The sequence below is a fragment of the Lagopus leucura genome, unplaced genomic scaffold, assembly GCF_019238085.1.
Source record: "Lagopus leucura isolate 7727_CA_CO unplaced genomic scaffold, USGS_WTPT01 Super-Scaffold_100019, whole genome shotgun sequence".
NCBI classification, from domain to species: domain Eukaryota; kingdom Metazoa; phylum Chordata; class Aves; order Galliformes; family Phasianidae; genus Lagopus; species Lagopus leucura.
In genome coordinates this window covers 13331488-13348421 of record NW_024962273.1, presented here as the reverse complement: position 1 = coordinate 13348421, position 16934 = coordinate 13331488, and the positions used below count along the sequence as shown (strand labels likewise).

The window sequence follows — 16934 nt, the reverse complement described above, 5'->3', positions numbered from 1 at the left end:
GCTTGGGACATGTGTATGCAACTGCACTGGCACAATCCTTGCCTGCCCAACTTCAAATGATTTTTCTGGCTAGACACTACACAGCTCCTCAGAGCTGCCCATGGTCTGACTCTGCATGGACTCATGCAGAGTAATAAAGTCATAATAGAAGGAGCAAGAAAGTCTGATGTATAAGAGAGTGAATATAGCAAAAAGAGATAAATATAGTATCCTTTGTGTACTGTCGAGTTTAGCATGTTTTAAGCATGACCAGAGCTCAGTCTGGCTTTTTATTATGCCTCCGTCATGGAAACAAACAAACATAAGAGTTAAATCATGTAAGCAAGACAAGCATATATGATAAGTTCCCTGATTATTTCCCCTGACATTCAACCATTTTCAGTTCAAGGAATCTGCTCTGATACTGGTCCAGTCAGGTCTCTGCATGAGTAAACAAAATGAGAAGGACTCATCTTCAGCACTTACATTCTCTAGGAGCCTCATTTCACCAGCACTGCAAAAAGGAATTTCATGGACCTGGCAACAATCTGGGAGCAATGCAGATTTGTGTGAAACTCACACACATTTTACTTCTGAAGAGGATGTCTTTCACATAGGATATGTTGAGAACAGATTTTGTGGAGCAGAAGAGGGAAGGATAAACTTGGGAGGAGTGGAAAAGGATTAGGCCACTACTGGAATCCATCTGAAATTCTTATAGAGATATTTCTGAGTTGAAGGGAGAGAAGTTCACAAAGAGAGGAGTTCGCACCAAATTGCTATCTTCCTCACATATAGAGGATTTGGCTTACGGAATAATTGCTTCCAGCTGGATGCTTGCAGTTGAACACAGTTCTTCGTGAAGGATTTTCCACTTTTCTCTGGCCTTTAATTGCAAAGATTCAGCTCTCTTAACCAGAATGAATCTCAAGGGAGGAGTATTTCTGGAAGGGGGTACACACAGCTGAACGTAGGAATTCCAAACCTAATTTAACTCAGGCAGACCAAATTTGTTTCAAGTGTTAAGCATCCTGCAAGATGATATGAAGTGATGGACTCTTGCTTAATCTTGGCATTCTCTGTTGCAAATGAATCACTGTTACTTCCGCCTCCCTGCCCACCCCTCTGCTTGGTTCTTTTTTAATTTTACAGCTTCCTGAGCTTGACACTGGGAAATCAATAAGTAATTTAGAGCCCCGCAAATGCAGAGGAAAACAAGTTATTTTGTAGTTTCATAAATATTTGGAAACCAAAATTATCTAAGAAAACAGGTGCTCAGTTGACTCAGCAACCCATCCATCAGCATCACACAGCTAATTGCATAAGATCATAAACATTTATAATTAGAAGGCAAACAAACAAGAATTTTATAAACAGCCCTCTTGAATCAGCCTGCGCATTAAATATTTGTGATAAGGTAATTAAGAATAGATTTACAGTCCTGGCTCAGTGTTTAATACTTTGGAGAATGGATTTGATTCTATGGAGGATGTTCTACAGCCAAGGAGAAAATATTTGATTTTGGTTCTTTTATCCAAGGCTTAAAGTGGTCTCAGAGAAATATTGGCTCTGTCATTGATCAGAGTGGAATTTCATTCATTACACATCAGACAGTTCATTTAAATATGTGTCTAATGTCCCTTGTCATGGACCAATCCACTTTAGCCCTGCTTCAATGCTGTCTCCTTGGATGGATCTGCAGGCTTTCCCTAAGTCCTGCTTTTTATGGTTACGCTTTGATCAGAAGATGTCAGAATTCTCAACCATGTTCCAAACTAGACAGGAAAAAACCACCTTTTTTTTGTTTTGTTTTGTTATGACATCATATTGTTTCATTTTGAAAAGCTGGCATCATTACAGGATTATACCTGTGCAATCTCAGTGGTTTATGAGAACCAGAATAAGGATCTCACCCATATTTTTAGCCCATTTTACTTCCCATCTATTTTCCATGTCCCAAAATAGCTAGATTTGAATACTTAAATTAACTCATGTAATTACTTCTACAGCCAGTAAACAAGCTCAGCACTACATTAAGATGAATGTGAGTCCCCCTGAAGCTAATTTGTGATCAAGTCAGTAGGGCTTCTAGTTGTGTTTAGAATCAGAAGGGCTAGAAACTCAGACAGCAGTAAACCTAGAATTTAAAGTTTGTAAAGTCAGATGCGTGCCCTGAGAAATTAGATATCTGCACACCATTGGTGGGTCAAAGGGAGGTCAGCCCTAAGGGAAGGATGACATTCTGATATGTCGGGCTTTTTTGTATGGAACTGGTTTACTTAGTAGTTGGCTGTCATCAGAAACAGTCCACGAAAGCTGGATGGAGGGTAATGCCCCAACATTCAATTCATCAGGGATAACAGTAAACCACTTACTGTATCCTGTTGTGAACATCATCACCCCTCAGTGAACAAGGCAGCCTCCTCATTTTGATATGGTTTTGCTTCTTGCATCTTGTAGGTCTTTTGTTCTTTGCTCTCGTAATTGAACTCCTGGAACAGGTAGGCAAAAGAACTGCTCTTAATACAGACATTTCTGGTAATGTTGATGGTGACCAAGAATAGTGAAGCCATCACTGTTGTGAAGAATGAAGTTACGCATCTGCTAACTCAACTAGTACGTGCCCTACCTGCTGGTAAAAAGTGCCACAGTTACACAAGGGCACCTTCCTATCAGACAGATTGCTGCAAATCAAGGACACAGAGACCCTCTCACATTGCATAAATCCCAATCTCCAGTAAAGCTTATTAACTGTATTACAGTGCATCATCTAAGCCAGTCTACATGGGAAGCTTCGTTCAGCCTCAGTGGGTAAGAACAACACCGTTGTAGGCACTGCTGCTTGCATTGCATTCAAAGGGTATAGTCTAAGCTAGGTCACTTGAATGGTATCAATGCTTAATAGTCACATGATGTCATCTGCCTAACCACTTCTGGCATTATCTCATCCTTCCAGCCCTCTAGTTGTGGGGAGGATGGCAGAGCTCTGGGAGATGAGCTAACTCCTAGTGGAAGGGTGTAAGCAGCTCACTCTCTTTCAAACGCAGAGAAATCAAGTGTCCTAAAGCCCACTTGCCATCCCCCAGATATCAGTTCTATCAGGTGCATACAGGTGGGTAACAGGACATATGCATTCCCTGCATACTCACAGCAGAAACTACGTAAGCTCTTTTTTTCCAAGTGTGTTGTTTTCTCCCCTTGGAAGCGATGAGGTCTGACAAGGTACCTGCTTTGCCAATGAGCAAACATTTGCCGAGAAGGACAAACCATTCACAGGTATAGCCAGCCCCTTCTTGTTTTTGACTGCTGTCCCTGGCCTCTGTGCGCATATCTGCTCCGCTGCAGTGTGTGTGGGGAGATGTGCTCTGAGTTTGCAGTGACGTTGGTGCAGCAGACGTCACCAGCACGTCAGCTGCAGTTACTTACCCTCCAAACACACAGTGAATCATGCCTATGCAGCATGCAAAACCAGCTCGGTGATAGATAAACCTCAGGCATTTACTGGTAAACAGATACTGTTCTGCTGTAAGAGCATAACTCACTCCGCTGCATTTAAGACCTGTTTATTGATTGCTGAGATGAAGCTGTAATCCTTTTAATTCAGGGGGAAAGGGATCCAGCAGAGCAGAAGCAGAAGGGGAAATGGTTTCAAACTGAAAGAGAGGAGATTTAGACTGAATATGAGAGAAAATTTTTTTGCAATAAGGGAGGTGAAGCACTGGCACAGGTTGCCCAGAGATGTGGTGGAAGCCCCATCCCTGCAGACACTCAAGGTCAGGATGGAGGGGCTCTGAGCACTGGTGGGGCTGTAGGCGTGCCTGTTCACTGCAGGGGGTTGGACCAGATGGCCTGTAAGGGTCCCTTCCATGAACTCTGTGATCCCATGATATATCACTGAATAAGCTGAGGGAGAGCTGAGCAGAACAGCCAGCTGGAGGGCGCGATGCTGGGGTGATGAAGATGATGGTTCTTCTAAAGTTTATCTCTACTTTATGTTTAATTCTTTCCCCCTTCCCTCCAGGTCTAATAATACACGAAGGGCCCTCAGTTTACCGGATTTTTAAACGGTGGCAGGCGGTCAATCAGCAGTGGAAAGTGCTGAACTATGACAAAACAAAGGACATGGAGGAACAAAAAACAGGGACCAGGACAAATCAGCGTCCCTCCTCCCAAACCACCCACTCGTCCTCCACTGGTGGTACAGCCACTAACTCCGCTCCGGCCGACAGCGGGGCCCGGGCCGCCGGCCATGCCACAGGCACCCTCTCTGACCACCACTGTGCTTACACCATCCTGCATATACTCAGCCACCTGAGGCCTCACGAACAGAGGAGTCAGTCTAGTAGTAACAGAGAGCTCGTCATGAGGGTCACGACGGTCTGAGCCGAGGAATTCAGGAGGCCTTAACGCAGAGCGGAGGAGACGCAGAACTCGTAACGCAGAGGAGCATGGTGTGCCTTTTTCTTTCTCTTCCCTTTTATTCTTTTCTTTTCTTCTTCTTCTGTTCCTTCTTTTCTTTTTTTTTCGGTAACTGCACAAGATATAAGAGGCGGCACCTGGCCAGCTGAGGAGAAAGCAGGTGGAGAGAGAGCTGCACACTCATGCTAAAGAGGTTAATGTTTTCCAGCCAGTTAAAAAAAAAAAAAAAAAGGGAAAAAAAAACAAAAACAAAAACAACCACACAAATCACAAAAAGAAAAAAAAAAAACCAACAAAACAAGTGCAATACAGACTAAAAACTGAGTAGGCAGAGTTCTGGGGAAGCAGAGGAACAGACGGTTTAGCATGTCTTACAAATCCTATTACCTGGAATAGGTGATGCTCTGTACACACCCACCCTACACACACACACACACGCACGCAAGTGTGAGATTTATATAAACCAGGAAGGGAATGAAATATTTGGAGTATTTTTTTTTTTTTTTCCAGACTGTGATTAACCAGGGCTATGAGTCGTTTTGTTCATGAGTCATTCTGGAACCTTGTTCGATTTACCATAGGATATCTGAAGTGAAATGGCTGGGGATTTTTCAGTAGTAATTTATGGGAAAAAAAAAAAACCCAAACACAACAACAACTGACCGTTGAATCATCTCGCCAAGAAAATGCAACAAAGCCCAGGCGTACCCAAATTTCACCAAAACAAAAATTGTGATTTTTCATAATGTTCCTGACAAAGGGTTTGTGGGGGTGGAGTTGGGAGGGGGGGGAGGGAGGGCATTCCATGACCTTTATTCAACATATAGGCATTTTTGGCGAATTTTGTACAAATGCTCCGCAGGTGTTTCAAGCACAAGTACTGGTATGATTTATGCCTTCATAACCCCAAATCCAGCATCCAGATCTTTCCCACTCATGCACCATTTTTCCATGCAGGCATCCCAGGTTAATTTCCTTTCATTTTACTCCAGTCACAGAAAGCTGACCCGTTTCTGTGGGTTTCTGGTACTTTGCTGATTCACGTACTCATACATTTGAGAAATATGTGGGTTTTTTTTTTTTTTTTTTCAGTGTCTTTACCCCTGCTGCTCAATATGTAACAGTCTCAGTCTTGTAGGCTGAACCTTTCACATCCAGTTTGTTTGTTACAGAGTCTATTCCATTCAGTAGTTCAACAGAGAGTTAGTCTGAAGAGGGAGCGCAGTTGCTGATCAAATACATAACACTTCTAATAAGTCTCCTTCTCTGGGATATATCCACGAAGGTACTTGTTGCTCTTCAGGAACGTCCTCTTTCAATGCACAATGGCTGAATCATTTGTGGATATTAAAGGGACACTGTCAAGTACTTTTTAAATAGTTTTTAGAGTTCGGGCTTTTTTTTACTCTCCATTGTTTGTAATATTCTCTTACAATCTTGGAAATAAAATTTCTTTCCCTACTGATATTGTTATTTTCCATTTGGCATGTAGTGTTTTCTCTATTCACCTCATTGCTTTTACCATCCTTGTCCTTCTCCACCTTTCATCTGCAACAGGAAGAGATCCATGTTTCCAATTTCCTGCTCACTGTCCTCGCTCCATGGAGTGTATCTCCCAGCTCTCTGAGGCTAAGCTCTTTTGCTGATGCAGCTGCCACAAAGCAAGCATCAGAGTAGAAAGCCTAAAAACAGAGAGATCGGCTCACTGAGGAGCAGCAGCTCAGGAGTCCAAAAACAATGAGCCTGCAGTGATCAAGCCTGAACTCAGCCCTCCCAAAAATTGCTGTGACTTCAGCCAAACCATGCCCATTCTGCAGATGTGCTGAGAAGCAGTGTGCAGTAGCTGTGTCCGACTGCCTGCTGTCATTGCACCAACACCTCCCACAGCTTTTAATGGAGCCGTGGCAAATGCAAGCCACAAGCCCCCACAGCAGCAAGGCTGTTATAGGTTCAATGTTTCTGCACTGGGGGACGTGTCAAATTTAGCCCCCATGTTTGAACTACCAGCCATTCTGTAATGCTGGAGATGGAGGATAGAGTCTTAAGGCAGGGTCATGTTTTTCATTCAGATTACTTGACAGTGTCCCTTTGAATATCAGAAGGCAACAGAGCAGGTACTGCTCTAGCAGAGAATCTGGGAGGTGAAACACCAGCCAAGAAAGCTGACATGATGAAGACAGACATGAACAGCATGCTTTCTGAGGCCACTGTACCTATATCTGAGCAATCTTATTATCCACCAAAGAGTGCTTTTGGCTGAGGTGAGGGAAAGGACGTTAGTGGGAAGAAGGAGAGGAACAGGTGATTCTCATCATCTCTAAAAGCAGCTACACCAGAATAACAGTATTGCAGTGAACAGACTCTGAAAGAAGTACTTCTGACCCACAGTAGAGATGAACTTGGTTAAAAAAAGCAAACTCAGCAGCCTCACCCCCACGCCCGTCTTGGAAGCTGCTCATTCCAAGAGATGGGCAATGGTGATGGTTTTGGGGAGGGGAAGGCATATGCCAATGAACAGACGGCTATCAGACAACATGTTGTTTCCCCCCCCCCGTCCTCCCCTCATTTAAAATGGAGAATTCAAATTCCTTTAATTTGGCAAAAGGCTAAAAACTTACCAGGTCAGAAGCACAATTTGCCGTGCGAGAGTGGTGTGACAGCGATCCGAGCACACAGGACTCTACGTTACTCTCACTCCAGCTCTGCCACCGACTCTGTAGCCTTGGGCTGTTTGGCTCAGTCCCCCATCCACACAGAGGGGGAATAACAATACGTACCTACCTCACAGGGGTGTTGTGAGAATCCACGTTGGTAAAGCCTGCTGAAGTGCCACAGGGAGTCACGAGGTGTGTGGTGGGGGTGAGCAGCGCTGCCTGTTTGCTGGTTACAGTCCGAAGTGCTCAGCAGGAGAACCACAGGCCCTCTCCTGCTTGGAGATCCGCCTCGATCTGAAGCAGAGGGTGTCCTCTGAGTGCCCTCTCCTCCATTGCATGACATTTTAAACAGCTGTGAGGTGCAGGGTAGTGACCGACATGAAGTCCTACTTGACCAGGGATTTGCTACAACCTTTTCTATATCTGTGGGGTTTGTTGGTTTGGTTTTTCCATATATTGTGCTTAGAAATAAACTTTCCACTTAGGGCTGGCGGTTCGGGGTCTCTTCTGTTGCATGGCAATGTATACAAGTCTTATTGTCTGTCTTACTGTGCAAATGATCCCGCAGCCCAATTTCAAAGATGGGTATGGTCTGAGCCTTTTCCTAGTGGCATAAGACTCAAAAGCCTGTCTAGATTGTTTAATATTTAAACACCACTATGAACTTGTCAATTGTATGTGTTCTGTGCAATACAAAGCATGTCATTACCCGGCTTGATGGGCAAAAGGAAGGTCAAAACTTGTTCAAAGAGCTTCATACACATGCCAGCTTGGAGCCAAAGGGCTGCCACCAGCAAAGCAAACTCGGTGAAGCCATTGGAAATTATTTTCAGAACAGCTTATTCCAAAACAAGGTAATTCCGAGTTTATGAACTTCGAGGCTGCCAGCCCGAGAGAACAAGTGCATATTTAGTGGCATATTTAGTGTGGGGCTTGGGGTTTGGGATTTGCTCTTTTCTTTCCTCCCCAAAGTATTGATGGCAGAAATACTGATGAGGGTCTCTTCCTTTCATAGCACAGTTCTCTCGACTCCCACAACCTTCTTGTGCCATCCTGTTTATGCTACTATGCAGGATTTTAAAATGTGCAAATAGAGATACTACACTCCTGAGACATGCAAAACGCATTGTGTACTGGAGCCAGACCTATGTTACAGAAGGTTTCTCTTTTTTCCGTGCATCTTTTCTCCAGTTGTCTGCTGGGTTCCTAAAGAAACGTTATCTGTATTTTCTTACGGAGCAACCACATCAGCTCCACCAACAAAGTTTGCTGAATTTGGCAGCTGTTTCTCCCACTGGAGAAAAATTCCAGGTCCTATCACTGTGGACACCCCCCAGTTCTTGGGCTTTGTGGTCCTCCAGTGCTGTCTGGTGGTGGTCAAGGTGGGGGACTGTGTTCACACATCATCAAAAACTATGTGTGTGGTCCTGCTCATTCTTGTGATTTCTGCTAGTTCCCCGATTTTAATCAGTTTTGACAGGTCTTTCTGGTAATGCTTTTCTGATTTTATGGTTTTCAAAGGTGCTTTGCTCTGTGTCAGTTGTCACTGCTATTCTCGCCTACTACATTAACGCTGGCCTCTTGCTTCCACAGCTCTTCCGTTCGTGCCATTCACTTTCTTGCTAAACATCCACTGCCAAATTCAGATTCTTATCATCTGTGCCTGTAATGGCTCAAACACATGGACCAAGGTGATCAGAAAACATTAAGACTATACCAATAGTCAGATTCTGTCAAAGCCAGTTGGTCCTCTTCAATGTATACTTGCCAATCTCAGAGCCTGCTGTTAATTGGTTGCCACAGAAGACTATAATACTATCAAAACTCTTATGCTCAGTTAACACTTGGTTTCTGATTTCAAATGTCAGAAATAATGAGATGTTTCCTGAGTAAATCAGATGTGCTCCCTGATGTTGTTTCCCAAGCAAGGTGCTGAAGAAGTTCACATCCTACCTTACCATGATGGGTGACCCAAGGAAAGAGCAAGTCAGCTACAGAGATTTGAGTCACTGGATGCTGGCATTTTTAGTTGGGGAGACAGGTGAATACTGCTCATGTCTGCCAATTCCATAACAGCACTCAAAGCCCTTGCATCTGGCAGCAGTAAAACATCTGAGCCAAGACCTGTAGATGATGGACAATTCTGAAAACCTTCCAGTTTGGAAGACCATCCCCTGCCCAAATCCAGTGGCCAGTCATTCAAACTGCTTCTCTTTGTTTTCCTCTAAAGAAAAATGTTTACTCTGATTAAACATCAGCTACTCATCAGTGTGGGAGCAATCATCTTCCAACCTGTGGCTTATCTACCAGGACTCCTGCACATCTCCTTGTGAGACTTCAAGCAAGAAGACCTACTCCTTTCCCTTGCTGTCAGTCAAGGACTTAGAGGCAAAATTGCTGCAGTAATTGATGTGAGTCAGCAGTACAATTGCCTTAGGATATCCTAACCTCCTCCTCCTCATTCTTGTGCTAACAGATTCCTCATCCTCTTTGCCACCCGTAACCTCCAACACTGCAGATCTCCTGAACAGACACTGGCACAGAATTCCTCACTGTCCAGTTTCAGTCTTGCTACATCCTTCATGTATTCAGATAGGCAAATTCATTTCATTGACAGGTAATGACATATTTAAATCCCAAGAGAAAAAAATAAGTGAAGGAACTCATTGCATTGACGTTCACCTCCCTTTCCACGTGAATGAGGGTATAGTGAAGATATCAATTGGCTTTCATGACAGCAGAGCTGATAGCTCAAGGAAGATTTCCCTCAATAACACGAGTCTGACACGCTGACGTTACTGAAGGCACTTTGATCTCACATCTATCATTTTGGATGTAAGGAGAACTGAATCTGACACTTCTGTGCTGATGACACAAACATCAAAACTAACTTAGTTCATTATTCAAATTACCTCCAGGTCAGTGGGTGAATTTCTCCTTTGATGAAAGAATGATGTTTTCTCTTCCAGATTTGGAATCACAAGTTAAAATATATGTACATATATACATATATATATTTATAAATGTTTTCCTGAAAGAAAAAAAAAAAAAAAAGAGGAAAACAAACAAACCTGAAAGAATGCATAATGGCATTGAATAAGTCTTGGCAGGAGCTAGGGAGTTACTGTGTGGAAAGTACTACATATGATTTGACTTCAGGCAAAGAGAAGACAGAAGAGTGAAATGCTTTTGAGATCTTTGGCCTGCCTCTCTGGTTCATACTCATTACTGTATAGCATTTAATTAATGCAGAAGTATGTGGAAAACAGACACTTAGCTCCAGCAATGGGAAACAGACTGAAGTCTCCTCAAACTTATCTGAGCCATACTCAAACAAGCACAATGATGCAAAAGCACAAGGACCTACCATCAAAAAACGTCTGACAAGAGATGGATATCCAAACAAGGACAGGTACAATTTTCCAAGCCAAATTCTTCTTTGCTTACTTTCTATTATTATCTTCCCCCACCCCCCAAGCATCCTGGGTTTAAAAAAACAAAAAACAAACAAAAAAAAAACAACAAAACAACAACCAAGACTTAAACAATTAAATAACAGAAAAGAGCTTCTTAGTATTATGTATAAAGATATGGCTTTAACACACACAATTAGCTACAATTAATTCCTTGCTTGCTAAATGAATGTCTAGGTGATTGGGTCTGCTCATCATAAAGAAGGAGCCTTCCTAGATTGCAGCCTTCTACAGAAAACTACAGATTACCTCTGCTTGAGCTAGCCAGCTTCTTGCACTTCTCTAAGGCAAGATGACATCCTGTTTGCTACCACATCACATCCGCACCACGTGAGCTGGTGACAGCAGGCTCCAATGTGAGATGAAGTTCAAGCATTTGTGCAATTACCAATGCCACCACTAGCAAGTGGTCAAGAAGAAAGCTTTTCCCAACAAGGAGAAGGCTGCTGTTAACAAGTCTCTGTGGGGCAGCAGGAGCATCTATCAGTTTGTAACAGCTTTGAAATCAGTAATCACAAGAACTGCAGCTGTCCTGTGTACCCCACTAGTGACTCACCTCATCCTTTCATAGTTCAGAATTGATGAGCAGACTAGCTCTGTCACCACCTTCCTTTCAACACTGCCATCCTTTAGCATCCAGCTAGCCACATTCCTCTGGAAATTTTTGCACTGCATGTTACAAAGTTTCAGTTTAGTCCTCTTTCCAAGAAGGACAGACAGATCTCTACCTAGTCCACCCTATCTTCTAACACAACTACAGATAAAAAAAAAATCTATGTTCTCTGAACAGTTGATCTCATTACCCATGTTCCCCTTCTCTTTCACACCTTATTCCCTAATCTCTCTGTTTTTGCTTAGAAAGGGGTGATTCCTTGCTACAAAGAGGCACAGCATCTTTCTGAGATGGAAGTATGGGCAGCCCTTCTCCTCCTTCTAAGAGGCACACAAACCTTTCTCCACATCCCTCTGGACTTGCGTGGCCAGCAGAATCCTTATTCAGTCTAGCTTCTTAATTCAGAAGAGCAAACACTTTCAAGCATTTCCTTCACTGCTACAGAGCCATGAGATAATGGCACTGGGAATCTTTTGTATCTTAGCCTCAGGGTAACTAGAGTGGATGATGTACCTGAGCCCAACACACAGTGAAGGCAAAGTACTTGTATTTCAGAAGGTGGTAAAACTGGGTGAGGTTTGCCCAGATAGAGGGGAGAAAAAAATCTTTATCAGGTTCATATGGCAGCAAAACAAAACTGCCTTTTCCCTAGCGTTTTTAGCTCGTACACATCAGCACTCCATTTTAAACAAACCTTCTGTAGGCAAAGCAGGCCCAGCTTGAGGAGAAAATCTTCCTCATAGCAGAAGCACAACCAGCCCATAGCTATGCATCAGCCCCTTCAGGACTTCTGCCCCAGTGAGGCTGAGAGTAAGAAGAGAAGTAACCAGTGGGGATGGCTACAACACTTCCCTTAACCTACATCCCCAATAGGCTTGGTCCCCAGCAGGCTAATTCCACATCTCCTCACATGAGCCCCCCTTTGAAATCACTCCCAAGGACTATGGACTGATCCTTCATTACCACAGGGTCTGACCAGGAGAGAGAACAGCTTCTGCATGGATCTCCAAGATCTTGGAAGGGTCCTGAAGTGGGCCTGGAACCAATGTGCACCCATTGAGGGATGAGATGATGGTATGTCCATGCAGAAATGCACTCTTGGAGACTTTCTACAGAGATATCTGTGGGGTAGGGGAGGGGGAAGGTGGGGGGGGGGGGGGCTGGTTTTGTTCAGAGCAGGAAGCACGGGAGGAAAGAAGTTGCAATGTAAGAAAATCAGCCACAAGGGAGGGGTTGACTAAGAGGAATGACCATGTCAACTGTGTTACTGTCCCGTCATTCTCCTGAACCCAGAATGGAAACTTCCAAGTGCTCTTCATGAGCTTATGTTTATTAGAAAACTATTCCTGGGTGTTTAAGGTTGTTTTCTAATGAAAATATCCATAATAAAAAAAAGAAAAAAAAAAAAAGCAAATGAAAGGCTCTTGTTAATTTTTTCCTCTCTTCTCTGTTAACCTGTATTGCACTGTGAAATTTACCTCCTCCTCGTTTGTTTACTGCCATTCCTGGTCAATAAAATGTCTTTCTTTCTGGTCACAATCTGCACAGGGTGCATACAGTAAGCTTTCATCTCCTGCCTACACATCAGCAGTCAAGGCTTCACATAAAGAATGTGAAAAAAACCTGTGGCTTAGCACCACAGCACAGTGCCTTTGCACTTTGACTCCACATTCATTTACATCATTAAACAGCAAACGTTGTTTACCAAACATTGCTAGAAGGTTCATGCATAGTGCCAGGGAGAAGTTCAACCACGGTAAGTACGTGCAGCGCTGAAAAACACGCTGCTATTTTTGGAGCACCCCCTCTGCTATCATGGTACATGGCTCTATCATACACAAATTGCTGCGAGGGCTTCAAGACACAGGGATGGCTTAGAGCAAATATATGCTGAGAAAGTAAGGGTCAAGGAAGGTCTGCACAGGCTGTCCAGAGAAGCTGTGGATTCTTCATGCCTGGAGAAATTCAAGGCCAGGTTGGATAGGGCCCTAGGCAGCCTAATCTGATGGGTGGCAACCAGTCCATTGCAGGAGATTGAAAGTGGATGATCTTTAAGGTCTCTTCCAACCCAAGATACGAAGCAACCATCAACATCATAGCAGGAAGGGATTGGTAAGGAGCTAGGCTAGAGCTGCAGCTCCTCAACAGACTACTGCATACATGACAGCAAGATGTACTTTTCCTGTTCTGAATGTCTTCCCTTGTTTTGGCAGTACCTACTAACTGCCTAAAACATCACTTCTACACAGTGCGTCCTGAAGTCCATTGCCACTAGCTGCACATTTCCATAGCAGGAGGAAAGCATGGGCAATGCTTTCTCAGCCAGACACAGGGCTCAGAAAAGACATGGGCACAAGGAACATTGAAAACGCTTCTGCTGAAGGGTCAGTGAGCCATGACTGGACATGCAGCGATCCTCCTGTGGAGGCTGACGGACTTTATACCTCATCCTTCCCCTATCTGTTCCGAGGTCTATTCCAGTAAGTCTGTGATAAAACACAGACAGAGAGAAAAAGGAACAAAAGGAGAAAAAGAAATGGAAAATATGAGGATCTGATTGGAGAGAAACAGCTGTGCAAATCAGAAAATAGCAACATATAGAAGACTGAAAAGACAAGGAGAGGGAACTTGACAATGGGAGCAAGGACAGGGCTGAGAGAAGGGAAGAGTATGGTGTGGTGTGGTTAGTGGCACCTATTGATTAGTGAGCAATAACATTCATAGCTTGGAGAAAATAGGGCATGGCAGGCCCTAGAGAATCCCTGAGGAAAGGAGGAAGGAACCGTGGTGCATCAGACAGCTTCACCAAGTCCTGTCCAGGCAACCTGTCTGTAAGTCCAGAACCAAAATAGGGTATTTCACATATTGCAGCCTGGTTTGTTTTATGCTGTGCACACAGCTACAGTGCTACAAACCGTAACATGGCCTGCATCTGCTCAGACCAAAATTTCCTACACCAGCCAGCCAGGAATATGCTGAATTGTAGCAGCTGTAACACACTGGTCTTTGCCAACTCAGAAGAACTGGAATACTGAAATGCCAATTTGCTCTAAAGAGATAGAAGGTTGTCTGTAAAACAAGGAGGTTTGAGTGATTCTGCAGCCTGGATTCTCTCACACACAGGCATGAGTGTTGCCAAAACATTGAGATCTGAGCTCAAACTGCAAAATTCACAGCAGAATTGGAAAAAATAATTAAAAATCACAGACTTGAGAGTAAAAAAAACTTCAGGTAAGGTGGTAGCAGGAAGAGGCTTTAACCATAGTGAACGTGAGGTCCCCTTCTAACCCATTCTATGATTCTACAATATTTACTTGAATATTAAAAAGAAAATAATCTAGTTTGAGAATTTCAAGTCTCCCAACCAGAAGTGATACAACAGCCTTCTGCTCGATGTCCAGAGGACAACAGACCTTGAAAAGGCTGGCAAGCAATTGTCTGCAACTTCAGTGATACATTTCTCACTGTAATTTAGATCTATCAGGGAAGTGGTTTATTAACTTTGAAAGAGATCACCTAAGGGCCTGAAACAAACCTGGATGAAACCATTAGGATTCCTCCTCAGACTGCAGTGTTGCATAGAGTCAAGCACGTGCCCTCAGAGACACATTGTGCTCCCAAGTCCTCAGCACTCACATCTTCTGGTCTTACAGACCTCATGACTGATTAGCTGAAACACTGCATTCATTACCAGGATTGGTGACTTTCATATGTCTACAACCAAGCACGAGCCTCCCCAGAAACAGCCCCATGCTTCTGTGCAAGGCACAGTCACTGAGCTGTATGTCTTACAGACAGTACTTAATGTATTCCCCTTCCTCTCATTTTGAATTTGGCTGAGAGCAAGAAAAACTGATATTTGATACAAACAATACCCTGATTATTCAGTGCACTAAATAACAACAGGCATGTATAAATTCTCTTCTTTCTTCTTCACTTCTTTTCCTTCTTCTCTTCCAATTCCCTGAGCCTTCTCTAGTTTGTGAATGTCATGAACTTCATTGTATCATGGAAGTCTTCACTGAACCTCAGGGGTTGGAATGGATCTCAAGAAAACATTAAGTCCAAACCCCTCTGCTAAAGCAGGTACCCTACAAAATCTTATCAGTCTCAGGTCCAAGCACAGTGTCTCATTTTCAAGGTTACATGCAAAACAGAGGGAGGTGAAATCACTTCACCAGATTCCCACTTTCCCATATAGCCATGAAAGAAACCTAATCTGGAGTTGTTTCAGCCCACAGCATTTAGAGTGACCGAAGTTACATCTGTCCTCAACCTCCAGTAAACACCCTCATGAGATGAGCAATACTTGGGTCATATGCACATATTTCAGCCTACTTATAGAGATATTTAACCTGAGCATCTACATCTCACCAAACTGTACATGTATAAAGGGCACTTGTCAAATTCTAAGCTGCCTTAGCAATCTTCAGAGAAAAATAGGTACCTCCAAGGAATTATTCATCCCAATTGTATTCAGCACCAAGCTGCCTACACAGTTGTCTAGTATGATTTGAGATGCTTGACTGGCCTCCAGTGTTTCAATTTTAAACTGACACCCATCCCTAAAGTTAGGAAGAAAGAACCCACCTCTTCTGAAAGGACGAACGAGCAGTCAAACCAGGTGTCCTTCCCTTGACTTTATTGATCTTAGGAAATCAGTTCAGCTGTTAATCACACGAAGTAAGTCATGCTGAACTCAACATGCAATCCCCAAAACAAAGGTTCCTTCAAAGGGGAGAAGGAAGGCTAAATGATTCATGAGGTTCTCCTTCCATTTGCAGACTACAGCCACATAGCATTGTAGCCCTGCAATTAACTGTGCTAATGGCCTGCAGCTCGTTAAATATGGCTTGCAGCCAGCCTCCTGCTCTCAACTTTTGTTCTGTACTTGCAAAAAAGATGTTTGATTTCAGGGATTCTTTATAAAGCACAATCCCAAAAAGATGCTGTTCAACTTGTCCTAAAAATAAAAAATAAATAAAACTCTTGGCAAAAGTGATGGTCCTCAAATTACTGCTGCCTCCTAGAAATTTAGGCCTGGATTTCTAAACAAAAAGTGGAGAAGCAGCATTTTTCAAACAGCAAACTCTGCAATGCTGTGAATGAAATCTGGCAAGAAGCCGTTCTCTGAAAAGTTCTGTGGCTGTCACAATCTGTGACTCGTGATACTGCAGAGAGCTCTCATCATTACAGTGCATCTTGTGTCAAAAGCATCTTTTGGAGCTTTGGGGAATTGTTTGTTTGCTTGTTTGAAGGCTGCAGTAGAAGAAAAAAAATCTTAACAAAAGAGAGGAGGGATGGCTGAGCGCTCAGGCAGAACAGGGTAAGAGCAGCCACTGCAGTCCCATGAACTGGGCTCCCATGAAGCCTTTTTCCAAGAGAGCCCCTAGAATAAAAAGATCCCTGGAAATGTTTAACTAAGGTATATGCCTGCTTGTCAAGGCAAGCAAGAAGCATCTGAGGATAGAATGAGGTTGTAAAAGCACTTGGAAGGCTGAAAAAGAGCAGGGGTTCAATAAGCCAAAGCTATCCACACCCACAGTATATTCCAGAGCAGTGGACGTGTGATAGAGAATTGCCCACACCCTAACACAACAAACAACAATTAGAGAAACTGACCTGGTAACAAGGGTCCTCTAAACAGGGAGAAAGGCCTTAAAGAGGGACAGTCCAACACCCAGATGATAGCTCTCGGCTCCTCTCCCACCACTCGACCTTCAGCCTCAGCCTCCCATTCTGAAAAGCCAAAGATTTTCTGTTCTACAGAGCAGGCATCCCTAGCTCCAATTAGCA

At 43.5% G+C, this 16934-nt stretch overlaps 1 protein-coding gene across 1 annotated transcript in view; it reads left to right on the top strand.

Moving 5' to 3' along the window:
• Positions 1 to 4362, top strand: part of MARCHF4 (membrane associated ring-CH-type finger 4) — a 78670-nt gene extending 74308 nt beyond the window's left edge. Inside the window, exon 4 of the mRNA XM_042877903.1 lies at positions 4001 to 4362. Coding sequence (XP_042733837.1) covers positions 4001 to 4362 — 362 coding nt within the window. The remainder of the gene's footprint in view (positions 1 to 4000) is intronic.
• Positions 4363 to 16934: the final 12572 nt, after the last annotated feature.